Here is a 22,850-nt window from a genome sequence, read left to right as displayed (position 1 = left end):
AGTTCACCTTCTTTTGTTATGGTAGGTACAAATGAGACCAGCATCCATCAAATCTAAGCTGGTATGTTAATAGGGGCCCATGTAGAGACGGATTTTTAGTTGGGGCCCTTTTGCTATGGGAATACCAGCTTTATACCTAATGTGGTGGGCTGTTATCTCAGCGGATGGCAGTAAAAGATTTTAGTTTTTTTTAAAAGCTTCAAAATGTGTGTGTGTTATTATTGAACCAAGCAAAATCTGACGGAGACAGCTGCCTCATGGCAGAACGCATTGTCACTCCAACTGCTACTTCTAGGACATAATTTAAATCAACTGACCAGCATTTTCTGAAGCTGTTCCACTGTCTGGTTTGCTACACTAATTCCATTGATTTCCCGTATCTCATCACCTACATGGAGGGTACCTGTGAAATAAAACAACAGGTTAGTCCAAGACATCTCTAACATCACAAGACCTAGAAAATCTATACCTCTTAGCACCACCATTTCTGGACTGCAAACAAAAATAACTTGCTACAATTGTTATTCACAGACTGGATACAATCTGTTAAAGCAAAGCAAATGAAAGAAAACCTTGCAAAACAAAATGAGTCGTTGCCAAAAGCAACCATATTCCCACACTATCCAGTCACAAGCTGGGAACAGGTTAATGACTAAGGTTTACTGCTCAATTGCGGATAAAAGTGGGGTCACCAACTTGGCTAACTATCTGGATCCGAGAATCAATTAGGGCTTTCTCTACTTTTTGCGTTTGCAGTGGAACAGAGGGGAGGGTTGTGGAAGAGGTGCCATTGAATTCAATGCACCGACACGCCACCAGAACGCAGGGGGAAGTTTCGTGAGCAATTGTGGTGCGTTCCAGCAACTACGGCTCTGGAACGCACCGCATTCGGTGTGAACAAGAACTTACAAAAACTTTGTCAAGTAAAACCATTAATATAATTCAACAGTGTGCTTCATGGTTTGCTTGCATTTAAACTTTAAACGTAGCATTTACATTTTTGGTGATGTTGCAGTTGACTATATGAAGTCACATTTTAAGAGCTATTTTCATCAGGACAACTTCCTTTGATGATCAGACACCTTAACTTCAAGAGATTTCCTTCTGGATTCGATTTATTTCAAAACAGAGAGGCATGGTTGAAGAGGTCTTTAAGCGGTTACAAAACACATTATAGAGAAGCTGAATAGAAAATCCTGTTATCATACCAAGCGAAACCATAACACATCTGAAGTGCAATATTATTTCAGGCTTTAATTTTTGCAATCTCTTACCTAACTCGTGAGATTTGTTTACACAGAAGAAATAACTATTTACAGGACCTCTATTGTACCCAGGTCAACGAAAAATAAAATGTGCGTGCATGTATGGCAGATACTGTAAACCCTTTCCTCTGAAAATACTATATGCCAGTGATTTAATTTCTAAAAATGTTAAAACTGACCCTATAGTGTTTATGTTTACATGACTGTGCTAAGTAAAGTAAAACTATGGGGTCAGGGACTGATATGAATAGTTCTACATGCTCTATATAGTTAAATATATAGAGGTCATATAAATCTGAAATTTAAATAAAAGCAAGCAATGGGCTCCTGCCACACAGGTCACAGGTAGCAGAATGCCACGTGCTGGGTCAATGGTATAATGTCTGTGAAGGTAGATACATTTTCATCCTAATGTTAATTGGTAGTAAGTACAGAGGCTTCCACTGCTTTGAAAATACCAGTCCCTAGTCTGTCATTGTGACCCACTGGCCTCAGTACTTTCCAAGTTATAGACCCAGCACAACATATGCACATTAGGAGCTCCCATTCTGGCCTGATTTATGTGTCTTGCTTGTTCCAGCTGACTCAAAGCAGCAAAGCCAGAGAAAGCCAGGCAACCAGCATTTTCTGAAGTGGTTAGCAATAGCAGCCGTTATTTCCCCCCCGTGTACAGGTTTCCTTTAATAAGACACTTGAAATGATAATACTAATATGCAAATGGCAGACATGACATTTGAAATTCTAATGTTGACATTTTCCATTTAACAAAGATGAAAACAGCAATTTAGGTCCAGAAGCCTATAAATTATTTAAAATAATCAAAACTCTCTGTTTACATTACAGAGCTTGAATTGTATTATTAAACAATGTTCATGCACAATTTCATGCCTCTGCTTGATAAAATTAAAGTGCCAAGGCTCTCAGCGGTTGTTTGAGTGAAAATGTATTAATTTTACACTAATTTCACAAATACCAGCTCTAAAGTGTGAACAGTAGAGTCATAACAATGGGGCTGACTACAAATGAGTTTGAAGGCTGGGCTGATTAGCAGGGATTCTCAGTGTTCTCTGCTCAGCCATCATTCAAGCAGCACTCATTCATAACCTCACAGTAAAAGCTCACTGAGGTATGACAGAGTTTGAAATACTGTGAAAAGCATGACAGCTTAGGCAGTTACAAAATTATAAGATCTGTAAGTGTGGTACAGTACCTTGTCTGTGAATCATTCCTCCATGCATAATTCTTGCAACAATACAATGGTTCAGCTCATTCATCTTTAGCGTTATACCCTATTGAAAACAAGTTTAAAAATTTTTTTACAAATCTGTCATACTACAAAAAAAATAAAATATCTATTTTAATATAAGGATCCCCAAATCTATTTACAACTCGTATATCATTGAAAAATTGCTACTAGCGATATGCTAAATTAGAATTTTCAACGTCACGCTACTGAGCAACTTAACCTTGTTGCTTGTAGCTTGCTGGTAGTCAACACATTTGAAGCATATTAGTATTGACATATATTATTTCATTGTTTTACAAAGAACGTTATGGCCCAGAAGAGAGTTTTAAAGCTTAACTCCAGGCAGATATAAAAGTATATAAACATGATTACCAATTTTTTTTTTTTATTACGTGCGAGCTAGGTAAACAACTCAATTTGACTTGGCATCAGTCTCTTGCAGTCTACTGTACAGTGTGTACAGCAGAGCTCAGAAAGGAAAAGCAGCACAATGACCCTGCAACACAAGAAGCATCCTAACAACAGGAGAGCTCAGAGTGAAACAGGAATAAGCTCATCAGTGTGCTTCTTCTCCTTCTACTGTCCAGTCACAGGGTGAAATTGCAGCAGAGAAAGCTTAGTTTCCTTCCTCTGCTTCATAAGACTGTGCTGTGGGGAAGAGATGGGCAGAGATAGGGAATGGTAAGAGATAGGACTGGATGGACAGAGATGCAAATCCTTTGGCAGGTAAAATAGCTCGTATATATGTATTTGTCACTGTTTTGAGTGGTTTGCCTGAAATTTGGCATTAAAGAGGAACTCCATGAATGTAAAAAGTTAACCCTTGTGGTGGGCCTACCACTTCACTGCAAGGTTAACTGCTTGTTTTGGTCTAGGGGCTCAAATAAAAAAAATATACCTCACCTGATCCTCAGTCCCCACACCCTCTTCTTCCCCGAGCTCCTGCGGTCTAGGCCCCGCTGACGTCATCATCTCTAATGCAGTCCATTCACCTGCATTATATGGTGAGGACGCCAAGGGACATGGCACAACTGGAGAAAAGGGAGAGGGTGAGTGCTCACTGCCACAGGACCGAAAGCCAGGCGAGTATATCTTCTGAATGCTGGCCCCTAGAGGAAAAAGAAGCAGTTTACCCTTTCAGCGGGGTTAGCTCCACTGCAAAGGTTAACTTTTTATATTCCTGGAGTTCTTCTTTAAATCTCGAACTATATTAAAACTGCCCATGTAGTCCTTACATTCAAATATAAGCTCTAGCTACAAGATATACATTACAAAAAAAGCAACTGGCATATCAGGCTGTTAATATATTCATAAGAGGTCTATTGCTAGATCTCATTCACACAGGCTTGGTTTACCAGTAGGGTCTAATCTGTTTTAATAATCATGACATATTGTCTAGTCATCTGCATATGGAATGCAATATCTGTAGAGGATATGGTCAGATTTTACACTGGGAAAGCATTGAAATTCACCCATTGAAAACAAGCCCATACACAGACATTAACTGAAGGGATAACTGTCCGTTAATAGTGTTCCTTTAAAAGAAACCCACTTTGTGACCACACTGGGCCGCTGGGATAGAACCACCCACCGGCTCCTGGCCTCTGCCCTGAAGACCCAACACACGGGCTCGGTTATGTGTCCTGGTCTGATCCGGGGAACTTGGCTGGCAGAGGGGCAAATTTCGCTCCTTTGTCGCATCCTTCCCCGCGGCGCACTGTTTCTCTGCATACCCCACAGCTTTTGACTCTTTACTGCTGGCCACTACGCCCCGACACACTCGGTATCCCTCATCTACTCCATCCTATTGGCTGCAGCCTCTCCCACTCTTCCAGCCTACACGAAGGCGTGGGAACGAGAGCTGGGGGCTTCCGTGGCGGAATGGGAGCGATCGTTTGTTCTCACGCACTCCCTCTCAATTGCCAGTAAAGCCCAAGAGAAAAACTTGAAAATCCTAACCAGATGGTACAGGTGCCCGGAGGTTCTCCACCGAATCTACCCGGCTACCTCGAATATAAATGTTGACGCTGTAGGGAGTCTCTAGGTCATATGACCCACATTTGGTGGAGTTGTCCTCTGCTTCAGGAGTTCTGGCAGGGGATTCTGAGGGTCTACCTCAAGGTGACGGGTACTGCAATAGATAATGACCATAAGATACTGCTGCTCTAGATGCTTCCTGGCTCTCTGAAAGCGACAAAGCGAGGCCTCCTGCGACACTTTCTCACAGCTGCTAGGTCGGTCATTCCACGACACTGGCGAACACAGGTGGTACCCACACTGGTTGAGTGGGCTGTGGAGATGGACCGCATAGCAGACCTGGAGGGCCTCCTGGCAGAGGAGCGAAACAATGGCCCTGGCTATGTACATGTCTGGTCGGCCTGGATCACATTCAGGGCATCAGATGCCTTTACAGAGGCTGTTTCCATCTAATTCCCTGGCGTGCTGAGGTGGAAGGAATACATGACACTGTACGGATGCCCCTTTGACTTATTCTCTTCGCCCTTACCATCCTCTCCCTCCTCTTCTCTTTCTTTAATCTCTCTCCTGTTCTTTTTCATGTTCCTTCTATGACTAATTTACTCACCTCGTCGTGCTGTTTCTCTGCTCTCTCTTCTCCCGCTGGGGGTTCTCACCTGGTTAGTTGGTGCTTCAGCTTGTACCCGAATCCAATGTCTTAATGTCCCCTGGCCTTGTTCCCGGACTCTCAAAATGATAGGCGAATACATATGTGGTCCTACAATAGTACCCCTAGAGCTGTAAGGCAGGGAAATATGTATACCACTTTATGATAGTAGAATTACCATATACCATGATTGCCTCTTACCCCATGTGCCTACCCACTGCTTGTTTCTACCTATAGGACCATAGATCCAGTCCGGAGTTTGAGTCTGTCAAGGGATATGTTACTATTGTTAAAAGCTGTACCCCGAGGAGTGTAACCTTCTCCGCTTCTATATCCCCCTTTTTTTGTCTGTTATTGTTTTGTTTATGTGGATATTTCCTATGTAAACATGTCTACTGTAATTTGTATTGAAAGTTGAAACACTTTTAATAAAATCATATTGAACCAAAAGAAACCCACTTCCCCCCACACTCTCCCTAAACATTATACTTGCCTGTCCCTGCTCCTATGAGACCTTCAATTAGCATCCTGCTGGGAGTCACACAGCTACCGTTTAAAAAATGACCCCTTTTGGGCTCTTCTGCGCATTCACGGTACAATATCTATTCCTTCCTATGAAGAGGCTGTCCACTGTAGATGTGTAAATTGACAGCTTTAGCATAGGAATAAAGACTGCAGTGTGCATCTGGGGAAGAGCCCAGCTAAGAGACTTTTGAAGTGGTAGCTGTGCAGCTCCCAGCAGGCTGCACATTAAAGATGTCAGAGGATCTGGGAAGGGAAAGTATAAACAAAACCCATGTATTGGTCTCAAAAAGTGGTCAACAAGACGCAAAATATCTTCAATAACTAAAGCACTTTTTATCAACAAATTAATGGAACCAAATCCCTTATGTTTTATATAAGGAATAATTTTGTTTATCACTTTGAAAGGCAGAATCCTTGACAGGGAATTCCCTCCAAAGAAAAAAAGATCCAGATCTAGTAAATGCCTTTATAGTCACAAGCAGCAATATATAAAGTGCACATTACATACATATTGTATCATGAGTGCAAAATAATCTATTAAGTGATGAAATATCTGTATTCCAATCAGTGGCGTAATAAGGGTGGTGGTTTGGCCCTCGGGTACTGCCATGGCCAAATACATTTCCAAATTAGGGTTCCCACTTGGCCAAGAGGGGGACATGTCAGTAATTTGTTCAGGCTCCCATCATAAATGTCAATCCCCAGCTCTGTCCTGCCGTTTTACCCCAATACCCATGATGAGCAATTACGCTTCTTCTCAGCACTGCCAATAACAGAGCATAAAGGACATGCTTTACTGCTTAGCATTCACACCTTTTCAGGATGCCTAGGAAACTAAAAGACTGGGAGAGGTATTGTGAACCCACAGATGACAGCAGTGCACTGGAAATCGAAGCAGTTCCTAAGAGGAAAACTACCCATCTTGTGCTGAGATTTATCACAGAATGACTCAAAGGAATGCCATCATAAAAGATCAGCAGCAGCAAGCTGAGCATAGGGAGGGATGGAACACAAACTAATCATACCTTCCAAGAAAGTACCTGCAACAAAGATGTGCTCTGCCGAGAAAAAGGAATGTATGTACACTGTCAGTTCTGTCCTTCCCTTTCTCTGCTCAGCCAGCAGCTACAGTTCTTTAAGGCATTTCTTTGGAGGCATAATAAATGTTCACAGGTCTTCACAAAAGATTCAAGGAAGAGTGGGCAAAGATTCCCAAAGCAAGGTGTGCCATGCTGATAGATTTCTACCCCAAAAGACTGAATGCGGTCATAAAATCAAAAGGTGCTTCAACAAAGTATTAGTGTAAGGGTGTGCAAATGTATCTATTCAACCACATTATTGTGAGGTTATTTTTTTTATTGTTCTCCCTTTGAAGATTTCAGTCAGATCTAATTGAATTGCACGGATTATAGGGGCACAGAAAAAAGGTTTAAAAAAAATAATTCTGAAGTGATTTATCTTTTTGATTTTTTTTTACATCTCAAAAACCTGACATTTTTACAGGGGTGTGTAGACTTTATATCCACTGTAATACATAATGTGAAAAAAATAAGAAAATCCAATGTGTATATAAACGATGTGTGTGTCATGTGTGTCTCTATGCAGTGATTTCAGCAACAAGAGATCGATGCCTCACTCATCCAGCTGGTGAGGAAGCGACATATACAAGCAGCTAAGTGTTTTCCTTGCACATGTTCGTGATCCTGTTGCTGGTGACTCTTAAGTGCCAAGACTACAAGTGTGACAGGGGTCTTTTGCTTTAAGGAAAGCAAGACCACAAGGGTAAGAACTATTTATTTGTGCCATTAGTGGTTTTGTGTATACTGTAAATGAGTTGGTCTGTGTGGACTGCTGCACATCACGTACAATATGATATTTGTTACATACTCCAGGCTACTGCACTGTATACATTATCCTGTGCCCCACAACATGCCATAGATGGTTTTATATTTTACATACAGAGGATCATGGTGCTTAGCAAATTTACAGCAGTAAAAGCAGTAGTATGAAGAGAAGCGCGCGTCCGGAAAATCCTCTGGGTCAAGGGACTCTTCTCCAGCATGCAAATGATGGTGACTGAGGATGTTCACCTGCCAGGGATGTGTGGGGTGGACAGGACTTGGATGTGGAGATCTGCCCAAGCCAGGATCAGGTCTGGTTTACAGAGCTGCGCAACTTTTAGAGTATTCCTAATGGCTGTGGCGTTGTCTGACTGAATCCTGGTCAGGTGCCCCCTTAACTGGGGGATCCAGTATTGCAGGGATAACAATGTATTGCCGTATGCTCCAGTATGTTGACCAGGAGATGAGATTCCTCCACTGACCAGATCACTTGAACCAAGGGCTCACCCAGGACTCCTCCCCAGCCTAATAAGTTGGCATCCATCATGAGTACCATCCAGATAATTGGGTTGGGGTTGTCTTACTAGGCAAACGAATTGGACTTTCCAGGTACTGAGCCTTTTTGTTCTATGCATCCAGAATGCTGAGCTGTTACAGCCTGGGAGTAAAATTGAGAATAGAGAACTGCCTCAAAGAAGGCCACCACAAAGCCCAGCAGCTTTATGAAAAATCAAACAGTTGGATGACTCCTGGGCTGTAAGGTCTGAGTATGAGAGTGGAGAGGTTTTTTTTCTTGGGGAAGGGTGACCCTGAACAGGGCTGTATTTAAGACCAGGCCCAAGTTCTCCAAGCAATGGGAGGGGCTCCAGCAACAACTACTGAATATTAAGGACTGATCCAAAGCTCTGCAGGGTCTGCATCATTCAATGACTGTTGGCTTACACCAACTGTTTTCTGAAGCAAAGGTCTTCCAGGTAACCGCCTATGGGTATCTCCTGACAATGAAGCAGAGCCAACAGGGGTCAGTACCTTGGTGAATACCAGAGATGCAGTGAGCAGAGGAGCGCCCAAATGGAAGAATGATAAATTACTCGTGGTGCATGCCTACAGCAAAATGCAGGTAGTGTTGATGACCAGGAAACATAGGGGTGTATAAATTTGGAAAAGGGAGGTGATAACAGAGTGGGTAGATTTCAGCCAGAATTTCTGGACTGGCAAACCCATTGAGGGGTTTTGAGATTATGAATGCCCCCTTGCTTTGTGGACAGTGAGTGAACAAGTTAGCGTAAAAACCCTTGGAACTGTTCCTTCTCAGGTACATCGACTATGGCCCCCTGGAAAAGGAGCTGACCTAATGCAGCTAGAAGATCTGTTCAACTTTGGGGCACTCTTGGCAAGATTGACAGCAGAAAGCAAGGAGACAGCAAGGAGCAAAACTCCAATTTGTAACACTTGGTTACGATTTTCTAGACCCAGGAAGACTCACAGACATCCCCCACTTGAGAAAGTGGGGATGTCCCTTCATAATGAAGAGGGTTTGTTTTCAAATTTTGCAGGCTTGGAGTACCAGGAAATTGGAAGCCTAGCTTAGATTCGGATACTGAGGCTTGAGAGGGATGAAGAACCCATCCTGAAGGAGGGAGCAGAAGATTTAGCCTCCAGAGGCTTGGACATCTTCTGAGATAACAAGGTGCTCTTGACCCGTAAACTCCTTGATAGAAGTATCAAAGGATTCACCGAACAGGCATTCCTCAGTAAAGGGCATGTGTTTAAAACGCTTCTTGCAGAGAAGCTCTGCAGACCTGCATTTTAGCCTTAGGGTCCGTCACATATGGACAGACAGGAGACCAATCCTTGAGATTTGACTAAGGGTATCTACCAGGCCAACTACACCGTAGATCAAGGCCACAGCAAAGAGCTGCAAATTTTTTTTTAGAGGAGACACACTGCCATGGTGGCAACAGCAGGTTGCATAGCAGGGCCTGCAATTAAAGATTTAAACTGGGCTTATAACCTTGTTCACAGGAACATTCTCTACAGGGCCAGTTAACCTCTTGTTTAAACAAAAGACAGTTGGATCTAAAAGAGGACAGCTCACTTCTTAAGGAAACCCTCTTCAATTGGGTATTGCTGAACAAACAGTCAAGCAGAAACAGTTTATTATGGTTATCCCAGTCACTGACAGAAAAAAAAAAAAAAAAAAAAGAGCATGTACAGAGAAAGTTTTAGTAGGTTTGTACTTTTTTAAGACTAGTAACCTTTGACGAGGTTGATGCAGGTGGCTAACAGTAAAGATTCATGCACCGTGTCCACAAGGACATAGATAGTGTCCCTAAGCTTAGAATAGATGTCAGAAGATAAGTCCTCTTTCTGGGCTAAATCCACAGAACTGGAAGCAGCCCTTCATCTTTATCATCTCCTTCCTCTGGAAGCACACAAATAGGCAAAGAAAGGTCAGAGGGGGACTCTGTAGAGCAAGAAGGGGCGCCTGATTATGCCCCCCTGCAGTCTGAGGACTCACGAGTGTAGAAATTTCCCCCATAAATTCCATCATAACAGCAGTAAACTCTTCTCTTGACAGGATAGAGGAGGGTACCCCGGAGGTAAAGAAAAGCTATCATATATGTATTTTGTCTGTGTATTTAGCTGTTTGCCTAGAGTTGAGAGTCTTTTTAAACATGCAACAAAAAGAGAAGAATCTTTGAACCATTATAAAGTGGGGTTATCAATGTAGAACATACCAACCATCATTTGAACATGTAAATGCTATTGTCCTTATTAAGGCCCTTTATTGTGGATTTGGTATAGCAGAAATCAATAAACACTAGTTCAAAGTATGGTTGGAGAAAAGGTGGATGGCAGCGCATAGATATATTGCAAAACAGACTTCCTTGTTAAGTCATAAAATCAATTACACAGTAAATGAACAGAAACATCCAATATGTTGCATGCACCTTGAATGATTCTATTACAAGGCGCCTATTCACGTTTTATGGTATAATAAAGAAGTTGCTTTTGGAAAATATTGGTGTGCCCCTATCCACTTTTTTTGGCAACAGTATTACCAGTGATGAGCTGTGCGAACAAGAATGGACCGACCTAGAGCGACACTATAGTTTAATGAACAGTCATAAGTATGTTATCTGCGAGTCTTCATGTTCCACACTATATTCCATCACATAGGAAGAGGGCATTTAGGAAGTGGTTTTTACAGGTGGACTAGTCAAATAGGAATCGTCGCGGGAGAGGGACTAGCACCCAGGAAGTCATCAACTATTTCAAGTCACAGTTTTTGAAATTTCTGTAAGCAACCCCAATCAGTATATGACAATTAAAAAAAAAATCAAGGTACCTATCATATCTCTTGAAGCCAGTCTGCTAATGTAGGAGGGGACAGGAAGATGCATTTCCTAGCAACTCGCTTCTGTGCAACATAAAGTGCCCTTCCTTCAGCATCCATAGCGTGCTGGTTTACAGTGGGCATGTCCAGGTAGCCTAGAGTCTATTTGCAGCCAATACTAAATAAGAATAGGGGTGTGCATTATGTCCTAATATTGATGAACAACTGTGACAGTCTGCTTGCCTGTGAAAGTTAACTTATGGACTACATTAATTTTCCTATTGGTCCTCAGGAATGGTTTTTCTTTGTTGTGGAAAGTAAACAAAAATATTTAACATGTAGTCGTGTACATAAATGGAAAATAAAACCTTTAGTATTGGTCGCCTGGACCAGTGTCTGACACTGGAGTGGGATCAAACTGTATGGGTTTGATTTTTGCTTGCGCTTGCAGAGTATGGTGAAGTTGTAGGTAGCAAAATAATTTATTATGGAGGTCAAATTGTGTGTGCAGTTGTAATGATTTAAGTATACCATCCCTATATAAAATTGCTACAGTGTCCATCCCAGCCCATATATGGGAACACACAAATCTTATGCAATTCAGGAACAGGGAGCATTATACCATAGAAGGTGATACATAAGATAATGTATTGCTTACCCTGGAGTTCAGATTTAAGTTTGACATTCAAACTACTTACCATAGGTTCATCTGTATTCTTCTGGAATTGAACTAATCTCACCCGAGTAACATTTTCCATATCCATGTCACCGTTTGCACTTTCTGGAGAATCTCCGTTCAGGTAGGGAGATGTTGGAGGGGGTGTTACTCTTAGTGCGTCGTCACTGTAAACTTCATGGGCTACCACATCATGAGTTTGTAGTAAGGCCTCAAAGAAGAACAACATTGTTATGTCAAACTGCTTTCAAACATTGCAAGACCAAAAATGGCCAAAATTAAGAAAGCATTTAATAATTTTCAAATTGCAAGCTTAACAAATAAAACATCTGGCAAAGCAAAACACATGGCTTTACTACCCGTGCCCTTAAAAACAAAACAAAAATTCCCAGCAGAAAAGCATATATGGGTTAAAGCTCCATAAAAGTTTAGTAGATTAGTGAGCAGGATTAGTAGCCAGAAAATTTTACTTAATATGGCGCAAGGCAGTGGCAAAACTGGTTCCCTTGTGCTGTAGTCCTAGGTCCGTTTCAAACCACAACTCTTTGCATGGAATTTGTGCTTCTGTGTCCCCCACCCTTTTCCTTGACATAATGTAAAAATATATAGTAGGCTAAATGCATTTTAGTGCAGTTATACCATTGCAAAACATTTTAACACACGAGAAAATAAAAGAAACAGGAAAAAAAAAAAGCAAAATGGATGCATAAGCATTGTAATATACTATGAAGACTGTAAAAGAGCATCTTAAAATGGCAATGAAACCATGTGCAGTTTCAAGTGCACGTCTGAACAGGGCCTAGAGTTTTGTGGAATATGCTTGCACTATATAAATTCAAACATAAAATTACATGTTTGCTATCGACTACCTACGTGCCAAAAAATTTACTGTTTTATCTACTGTACATGCATTTCCTTTTTTTCTGTTATCTTACAAGGGCATATTTATAGAAACGTAAGCACCATTATTTAGTGGTTCAATATAGCTTAACATTTGCAAGGTCAAGCAACATTTATGGTCAAAAATAAAGTAGATCACCAGCATATAACTTCATTGAAAATGGTACTACATGCCCTCCTGGACATCCATATAACCTGACAAATGTGCAGTAAATCTGAGACATTTCACACATTCACTTGACTTGTATGAATAATTAATGCATACCAGCAAGCGTGTATTTTGAGAAAGTTCCCTTCACAAAAAGGAGACACACTTCCCGAGGCAATGATCTACTGTATGTTTAACTAAACGATATCCAGCGACTTCTGAAACTTCCCCAACTGGAAGTCTCCAGTAGGGAAGTTAGCTTTAGGGTGCGTCAGTTGAAGAACAGTTTTAAGTGTGCACACACTCTGTGGAGAGTAATTGAGATTCTACTTGTTTTCCAGTGTGTGGATATTAAAAGTGTTACGAAGGAAAACACATGTACACTTTAATAAAAAATTATTTGCATAAAAAATAATTTGCTAACAAAATGCATAAAAAAAACCCCACTCTGATCTTAAATTTGGCTTCAGTTTTGATAAGTATCTTCTTTGAATACCCTGTAACCATTACTGCTCTGAAACCATTTGTGGGATAATAGCAAATATGAAGAAGTTGTTCCCAGTTAACCAGGAAAATGGCACAAGTATCATAAAAAGCAGAAACTGAATGTTTACACATTTCCTGCTATTTACAAGTCTTAACATTCAGCTTCAGAACTTAAAAGTTATATTTCAGTTTTTGGTAGGTGTGCAGGTAAGTCTTCACTCTTTCTGATGTATAACCCCCTAAAACCCTTCTTTTTGCAAATTGCTGCTTTCAGGAGAACTAGTTAACTGACATGTCTCTTTTAAACCTATGTAATTAAATGGAACCCATTTGCATGCAATAGGTCATATAATCTCTAAACAAACACCTGTTTTTGGAAGGCCCCATAGTTTGTTAGAGAACATATCTAAACAAGCAAAATCCTTGGAACAAGTGATCCTCAATATTCATATTTTATGTCACTGATTTTACTCTGTTTTGTAACTTGTATTTTTCTATCCCCATGCTTCACAAAAATAAGAGGCAAACACTGTTTTGATTAAACTGTACGGGTTTATGTTTGTTTTTATTTTGTTAGTTGTTGTTGTACATGTTTTATTAAAATGTAAAAATCAATAAAAACTGTCTGAAAAGAAATGGTACTTGCGTAATTTTTGGTGTAGCCATTTGAATGGGCTGCCTTAATACAATGCACGTTAACACGCGTTCTCCGTTAGCTAAAGTACTGCAATAGTGTGAATAGACCGTAAGAGCTGGAGCCTGCCAAAACGCAGCTCTCGGTGATAGGCACATTTATAGTTCATCAAGCTGGCACCAGCTTGCTTGTAAACATTTCCACGTGACCACTATGATATAGGGACCACATGACTTCCTGATTGTCGGGCTGTCAGTTACAGCATTGTAACAAATCTTGCAGCCGAGCATCTTGAAGCACAAGTGCTAATTCTACTATTGAAGGCTTTGGAAACGCATCCACAAAATGGGGCATTGTGCCGTGGAATGTTAAAGTACAGATGGCTGGTGGGAAGGGTTTACAAAAAAAAAAAAGAATGAATGAATAAGGCCAATCAGGACACCGCTAGATTGTTTTTTTTTATATGCAAAAATCCATTTTAATTTTAGGTTAATACCACAAAATGTAGAAAACTACAATGAGTGAAAACTTATGCAAAGCACTATATTCCATTCATTGTAACCCAAATGAGATTTCTGCTTATTACAATTTTTTTTTACTCATTACTACTGTGGTTTTAGATGGATATTCCTGTGTGAAGAGAGCACATTGATCCTGCTCTTACATGATCAATGTTTTACAAGTCCCAGCTGTGGGTACAGGCTGCTTACTGGCATTGCACTTAATTAGACCTCCACAGTTCTGCAGTGGGTGTTTTGGTTAGCAGTCATTTCCTACCATCAATGGTAATTTAATCTGATTCCTTATGAATCAAGTCTGAAGAAACCTCAGTGATGCATTTGTGTTCAATTTGCAAAGAGTACCTACAAGCCTTCTTTTTAGTTCCTGTCAAACACAGGTATGGGTGGCAACTAATTAACAAACTTTCTATTTATTTGCTGGAAATAAAGAATTACACTGTAGCGTGATAGCCTGACTAATGTACCTACAAATCAAGTAACCACAAAAGATAGACATTTTTTAAATTTCATAATACACAAAAGCTATGGGGCGCAGTTGATATACAATAATATTGAACGGCCTCATGAACCATGACACTTTAGTAGGGTTGGCAAAAACCTTGAACTGTATTGCAGATCTTCATGTTTTAGATAAGTTCCAGTAGTAAAGACTGGTTTCTGGAGCAGACCTAAAATCAGAATGCAGCCAAATTCTGGAGCCTGAAGCTGCTTAAGTAATAGTTTTAATTGACTAATTTATACTACTTTTTTTTACCTTTTTTTAATCTTTATTTTTGTATCTCAGTGTTGCTGATTTCCTAAAACCTTTGAGCTACTTCCTGCGTACATATGTACTCTCTTCAGCTTTGGCTGCATATCCCTGCTCTGGACTGGCTTTGTGATGATTGCAATGGCAACAATGCCTATGTCACGTTTAGGCACAGTAGCTTGTAATCACCACCAGAGATTCATGCGACAGAGTGACAAAGCAAGAACACAGTTACGGTATCACCCCATATTATAGAAAGTACCTGAACTGGGACCTTCATGGCAGGTTCACAGATATCATCATTAAAGTTGCAGATTTAAAAATACTGAGACAACTTTTGGAATACAATAATAGGCAACAGCTTATATGGGATTTTACGAATTGAATTTAGATACATTGTAATTTAATACAATTTTACACAGATGGGTGCTTACTCTGGTCAACTTATCAATTTATGTAAAACCTTTAGCCCAAAAGGAGAAAGAAAAAAAAACGGTCGCTTTACCTGCCTAAAAGATGTTAGTTGGAGTCAGGATTTAAACCCTTCGCTGCTGTTGAGAAATGCCATATATTGGTGACAACAGGCCCCTGTAAACAGCTGGGAGTCTGTTCACATTTGTAAAGCCAACAGATCACTTCCACAGGCTGTCAAATGTGGGCCCTCCCTTCCTTCCCACCCATGTATACTAGGCTCTTCTGTGGGCATGGGACTTGGCACAGGGGGTGGCAGCTAAGAGAGAATGGGAGACCAGCAAATATCAGTTTGCTCATCTCTCTGCAGAATTAAGTTTTTTTGGGCAACCCGACTATGTGCTAATTCATGTTCAATATACACAAACTTGTATATTGAGCACACATCTCAGTACAGACAAAACATATGCGTTTTCTAAAAAATCACTGCACTACATGGAGGTGCCTTAGAAAAAGTACTTTGTTACCTTAAAAAGGAAAAGAAGCACATCAATGCACAGAGATAAGAGGGGACGACAAGCACCTAAAATAAATGCATCTAGTATGAACACTGTCTTAAGAGAATGGTACTGAAGAATACACAACAACCTTCTCCAAGTTGCTTTTATGACTTAGACCTTAGTCAACATTATGCAAAATGTAATGAGGTATAATCAATATGGTAATGTCACCTATTCAAATATATAATAGATTGACCTGTTTAAATATTGTGTGCTGGTGTAAAAGGCATACAACAATTAAATTATACCTCAATCATACACAATTAAGCCTCAATTATTAGCTATTAAACGCTAGTAATGTACAACCTCTACTAATGCTCCTATTCAGTTGTATTAATTTAATGCATACAGTCATGTTTTCAAAGGGAAAGGAAACCAAAACAAATGCGAGTGAGGTAAACACATTGTACTTGTTCAACTAGAAGGAAGGAGACTGACAGAGAAACAACAACAGTACTATACAAACATGTGATTTGCTAGACAGGCAGTACTGTGATGAAAAGCATACAAGGATATGCTGAATCAGATAACACATAGGAAGGATGTTGATATTGAAATCTAGTACTACAAATATGAAAGGAACATTTTGCTTGAGAAACAGAATTGGCAAATGCTTCACTAGCTTCTGTTGCTCGTCTTCCTTGCGATCAATAGTACTATAAATAATGGATGAGGACCAAACCCAATTAGATAGCAGTGGACATATGTCTATCCCTTCATCTCCTTTACGCTCCTCATTTAAAGAAACAGTTTATACAATACTGCAAAGATTTAGGAAAATATGAGAAGGCGTTGATAAAATATAGGGATACACAGAGCTATTAAAGTTGAATAACAATATAAAAAGGTAAGTATCAAGAAAGCATTTTTAAAACCAATTCGGACTATATTCATCCCAAGTTACCAATATATCTTGAAATATAAAAGCTGAGCACTGTTATGTTTCCACTGAGAAAAGGGACATTTATCTTAAAAAACGATAACTTTAGTGGCAGCAATTGAGAAATTGGGAATTTGGCAGAAATACCAGCTACAGCAAAGAAACTGCTGAATGACGAGAAAAACAGCAAAGGCTAAAGTTTCAGCCTAGCAAAAATTGACTTTGCAGTTATGGCTAGAAGTCTGCGGTGTGAATAACTCTTCTTAGATCTCTCTGTGTGAGATTCCCATCGTTCTTAACCCTGCCCCTTCCTGACTTAAAAGCTTAAATCTACAGAATTAAGGAGAGTATGACAATTCCTGTTAAAGTTTCAACATCTCAAAGCCCATTTCCACCTATGTAAGTAATTAGCATGTCTTGTGGTAATGTGGAGGTGCAGCAATGATGTATATGTGTGCAAATTACCATGACTCACATTCTTGGATATCTTAATTTTTTAATTGGACTTTTTAGTAGGCCTGAGTGCTACAAATGTAACATTTTCTCCCCAGGAAACTCAATCTCACACTGGGGTCAGATTGCAAAGCAGCTGACCCCCTTCCTGTGATTCATAGCAACAAGATCTCTGCATACCGTGCTCTGTCTTTCCAGGACACGATACACTGTCTAGGAAGTGGGGGGAGGTGGGGGAGGCTTGCCACTATGAATACTAATAAATGGGGGGAGAGACCTCCGAGAGGGTGTTACACTTACACAGCTTGCAAAGCACACATGCGGCCATTTCAAAATAAGTCATTAGGAAGTTAAGAGGACTAAAAAAAAAAATTAAGTTTCTGTGAACACATACACTCTGTGTACATTGCTGCCATATTTTTATTTTGTTATTAAATTAAGATAATTTAAAAAGGCTGCCTAAACCAGCTGTGAGAACCATTAAACCACCTTATCGATTCCTATTACTGGGTTGCTTCACAGAGTCCATTATCCCTACATATAAATAAGCCTTTTGGCACCTTGATAAAGGGGTTATCCCTGATGCCCCTGAAACGAGTTGACTTAGGTTTCAAATTACATGAAGAAAATGCATATTGTATTGTGTACATTTGGTGTGGCATATAAATACTCTAGCAAACCTAAAATATGCGAAGGCTTTTATTAAAGGAGAACTATGAGGTGAGTGATTCCACTCATCCTCAGTTAGAGCTGACCTGTGACAAAGAAGCTGTGACAGGTCGGCTCTATTGATCGGGAAGTGAGCAGAAACATCCACCGATCTGTTCACATCCCGATAGTCTCCCTGCAGTGAGCGGTGACCGTCAGTCACCACTCCCCGCAGGGATTCCCCCTCCCCTTTCCAATCCTCCAGCGCTGACTGGAGGAACAAATGGGGGAGGGGGCAGGTAGAGCTGGCTCTGCCTCTGGATAGGCAGAGCCAGCTGTCACTCACGCAGCTGGGTGGATCTCAACAGTATTGTCGAGATTCCTCCTGGCTGCGGCGCTATCAGTTTATCGCGGGCAATAGCCCGCTGTATACTGAGCTTTGGGTCACGGGAGGAGGTTGGTATATGTCCTCCCATGAACCTAAAGAGAAGTATGGGGAAAAACACTTAACCCATAGTTCTCTTTTAAAGCTGAGCTCTGGGATAAGCAAATATTGCCTAAACACAAAAGGAAAGTGTATTCTTAATTTTTGGTGTACTCTGTGTATTTCTTCCAGATCTGTGCAGTAATCCAGTGTGGAACTTGGCCTCAGTAATGATATCACTGCTACTGCTACACTGCTAGCAAGGTAATAATTGGGTTTGGCATTTGGTGCACACAGTGGATTTATAAACTTTTGTGATTATTGAGGAATATACACTGCCTGGCCAAAACAAAATCACCACCTGGATTTAGCTAAGCAAAAAAGGAAGGAGCTTTCCATTGGATAATAGGTGTAGGTTCTGCAATGTTATATCCCCAAAAAATGAGGTTAGCTGCCTCCCTGAATATATTGAATGACAAGGTTTTTTTCTTCCCTGATTGCAAGGGCATTTTCCAAGATGACAATGCCAGGATTCATCGGGCTCAAATTATGAAAGAGAGGGTCAGGAAGCATGAGACATTGTTTTTACACAAGGATTGGCCACCACAGAGTCCACATCTTAACCCCATCAAGAAACTTTGAGATGTGCTAGAGAAGACTTTACGCCGTGGTCAGACTCTTCCATCACTACAAGAGCTTGGTGAAAAATGAATGCAACTCTGGATGGAAATAAACATTTTGACTTTCAATAAGCCTAATCGAAATGATCCCATGGCGAATGCGTGCCATAAATCAAAGCTAAAGGCAGTCCTACAAAATATTACAGTGTGGGACTTTTTCCGGCCAGGCAGTGTATTTGAATATTAGTTTTAAGTCGGACCCCAGGAAAAGAGCTATATACAGAGTTGAAATATATGTATGTTTACTGTTACACCTGTTAAGGATCTGTGATTTACAAACTTTTGTCACACATTTCTTTATTTCAGAAAATAAGCTTCCTAGATTATCATTCTGCCTACACCCTGCAAAAGTTACTCTGTGACATGCCAAGGAAGATGAAGGGACCCTGAATTGCCCCGAAACGTTGCTTTATGACGAGGTGTGTGTACATCAATAAAATGACCATTCGCTGAAGATTTTACTTTTACGTGCTGGTGATATATTTTACTACTTGGATTTGAAGTGGCGCCATCCACTATCACTGTAGCCCACCTTAAAAGGGACATACCAGTAAGGAGTGCGGTGGGGACATCTTTGGAACATGCTAAGGAAGAAGTACTGTTTGGTCTAATTAAAATGCAGAAAATGAATTTAAACCAGAGTTAGTCTTAAGTCACACAACATGATTGAATACAAATTTAGTAATTTGAAGAAAAAAGTAATTTATCTTTGTGCAGCCCACAAACTAAGTTATTCAAACTGATTTATCACATATTGGAGATACAACTTCATACTGACATTCCTAATGCTAAGTCTCTGAGCTAATCTTTTGTATACCAACACCTTCCTTGCATCTATTCTCTCAAAGAGGTAACATGCACTTAGCAGCGTTTCCCAAAGGATGCAGAATCAATGGGAACTATTGTTTGTAGAGGCGTTTTATATCCAGGCTGGCACTGGCTCCAGATATTTTCCCTTGTGTTTTTCTTCAGAAAGAAAATGTTTTAACTATTTCCTTATCTGAGATCAGGCACACACAATATGGCTGTGCTTGCAAATTGATATTTGCATCCTATGATTAAGTACATAAATCCAGAAGCAATAGTAAAACTGAAAAACATCTAAACCTCACAGGGGTACCATGATCATTAGAATGCTTAACTTCAACGAATAACCTCAATCAGAATAAAACTCAAGCAAGGGTTGTTAATACTACAATTCTCAGATCATGTAAGTAAAATGAATGCAAGGTACTGTATTTATGAAACTATGTTTCTATATATATATATATTTATTATGCTACAGTTGGTGATTATGTTATTCCTATGGTCTCAAAGGCGCCTGTGACAAATTTGTGGTTGTTGTGCCCTTAACGTACATGAGCCCATATATAAACTCCTAGAATATGCAGCACTATATATTGTAAAATGATGTCTATTAAATTTCTTCCAATACGTTTAAGTTGTGGACGTTTATTTTTATGGCCACTAAGCAGATTATTGCTAAATCCTGGGAACCTCTGTGCTCAACGTTCATGAAGAACAGGATGAAGGAGACTAATATACAAAACAATTATGGCAACATTATTGGGTAGGATGCACAATTTCGACAACATTTGGACCCCTTGGGTTAGACCCTTTTTTCAAGCCACGTTTGAAAGGGGCCCACTACAACTGTAGTCAGTGTGTTAAATATCGGCCACCCCCGTGTGCCACAGAAACCTCATTACCCAACTCTTCCTAACCCCACCCCTTTGCTACTAACCGATGAACCATATTCATTTGTGTCACCAAGTAAACATACACAGTTTTAAATAATTAACTATATTCCACCACCTACTACAAGGGCTGCCTAAATAAAACATGGGAGTCCATTTGAAATGCGGTGTTAAAAGAGTAGAGGGCAGCCAAATAGAGCACAGTAGAGTGTTCATACACGGTTAATACATGGGCCTTGCCAATATGGCAAATCAAACATCACTACAGCTAGGTTTGTTATTTTAACTGCTACTTTTACTTTCAAGAATTTACACTGGCAATATTTTAGAGGACAAGAGGATGTCTAAACTCGAGCCAACTATCCTCAGGGCAGCAAATCTAAGTTATCCATAAAAAAATGCTAAATCAGCTCTGCTGACCTACCAAGTTTATGTCCATGCAGAGAGGAGTATAAATTAACTAATTGGTGCAGACAGACACTACTGGTACAGCTTATCAGGTGAGAATAAAATATTGTTTAGGACATGTTTTCTAACTTTCACCAATGTCTCACCTGGGAGCCATTAGTCAGCAGGCATCCTGCTGACTCTATAGACATGAGATCGTTTGATTTTGATCAAAACTGGACATGTTTTATCTAAGATGTATGAGTTTCTTTAGTTTGTTAGCAATGTCAAATTAAAATGTGTTTGAGGGGACGCTGACTGTTTCTATGGCTGTCTCAGTCACCCTGTTCTTGAAAGGATGCCTGTGGAGCAGGAGGAAAGTTGGAAACTGAAAGCAAGGCAAGTTAGCCGACAGCATAAGCCATCAGTAGATATCAGTTACCTCTCCATTTGCTTGACCAGTGGCACCTCAACCCCCCTCGCCTCCTCCCCCCCAAACCTCTTCACACCCCTTCCCAAAATGCACTACCCAGGGCTTGAGTGAGTATTCATCAACAATCAGTGTAACTGTTTAAAATTCTCAGGGATGCTTTAAGAAGTGCTGGTAGAATGCATACAAAGATAAGGTATAATTGACAATTGTCCTGTTGATTCATACTCTTCAGTTTAGCACTTTCCCGCTTTCTACATGTTTGAATAATTATGGCTTTGTACAAAACCACAAATAGATGTAGGACACATTATTTACATATTAAAAATCATAGTGATAATTTAGGCAACTCCAAAGAAGTAATAACAGAATAAGCATTGTTTTATTAGCAACCAATTTTAGAAATGTTATTGATTTTAAGCAATTTCCTATTTGATTGATTTTAAGCAAACACACCTATATATGGAGCACTTTGTTACATACAAGACCACATTTGTTTCTCATTCTACAAGTAATTATTCTACTGGATGATTTAAGAATGCACAAACTTTTACAAATAATAATCTGCAGTGGTCAAATGGCAACTGTTCTGAATAATAAAAAAAAAAACATTTGGGGCAATTTATAAAAACAATGATCACCACCCTTCACTGATGGTAAATCAATCACTGTCATTTAAAATGCATGCACTATGGAAAATTCACCTGCAGTGACCTCAGATTGACTGTTTTAAAGATATGCCCCTTAATGATACATCATAATGTGTCTACAGCTTTGGCACAATTGTATAACTACATAGTCTATGTTTTAAAACAGAAATTCACAAAATTTTTTAAAGCAATACTATGCTTACCATGAAATGAGGTTGTGTTAGTATACGCTTCAGTTCTTTTGCATCATTGTTTTCAGAGTAACAAGATATTTCTTCCAAAACCTACAATAGGTAGCAGGATAAAGGTTAGGAGGAGTTAGTTATTACTGAGCGCAGGCCTCTTTGTACAAATACATCTGCTCTTTGCAGAAGGAAGCTACTTTTCCTTCTTAGTTAATTTTGATACCAACAAGAATTTGAAAAAAGATAAAGCTTCCAATAAAACTCGAAAAAGAATTTAGTAAATCACATGTCCAGAACACAGCAGTGACAACCACCATCCCTACTGACTGTAGTTCATAGTTCGGCTTCAGTTTGCCACTATGAGCCTCAGTGCGATGCTGGAATGGAATACAGGGACCATAGTTCAACCTGCCCCTTACTGTTTAAATTTCAATACACTTGAATTCTCTCTTTTGGCAGATGCCAGTAGTTGAATCACAATGAATCACAAAT

General features: G+C 39.9%; 1 protein-coding gene across 9 annotated transcripts in view; it reads right to left on the bottom strand.

Annotated features, from left to right (window-relative positions):
* The window catches only part of CASK (calcium/calmodulin dependent serine protein kinase), a 240,822-nt gene that overhangs the window by 48,446 nt on the left and 169,526 nt on the right, over nt 1–22,850 (bottom strand). For all 9 annotated transcript variants that reach the window (XM_018556336.1, XM_018556340.1, XM_018556337.1 and 6 more), the window contains 4 exons: nt 22,377–22,457; nt 11,539–11,727; nt 2,476–2,554; nt 318–403 (listed from right to left, as the gene is read on the bottom strand). In XM_018556336.1, the coding sequence (XP_018411838.1) occupies nt 318–403; nt 2,476–2,554; nt 11,539–11,727; nt 22,377–22,457 (435 nt within the window). The remainder of the gene's footprint in view (nt 1–317; nt 404–2,475; nt 2,555–11,538; nt 11,728–22,376; nt 22,458–22,850) is intronic.

This window comes from Nanorana parkeri, unplaced genomic scaffold (genome assembly GCF_000935625.1).
Source record: "Nanorana parkeri isolate BGI_ZX_2015 unplaced genomic scaffold, ASM93562v1 scaffold234, whole genome shotgun sequence".
Taxonomy (NCBI): Eukaryota; Metazoa; Chordata; class Amphibia; order Anura; family Dicroglossidae; genus Nanorana; species Nanorana parkeri.
This window is presented reverse-complemented; position numbering and strand designations above follow the sequence as displayed.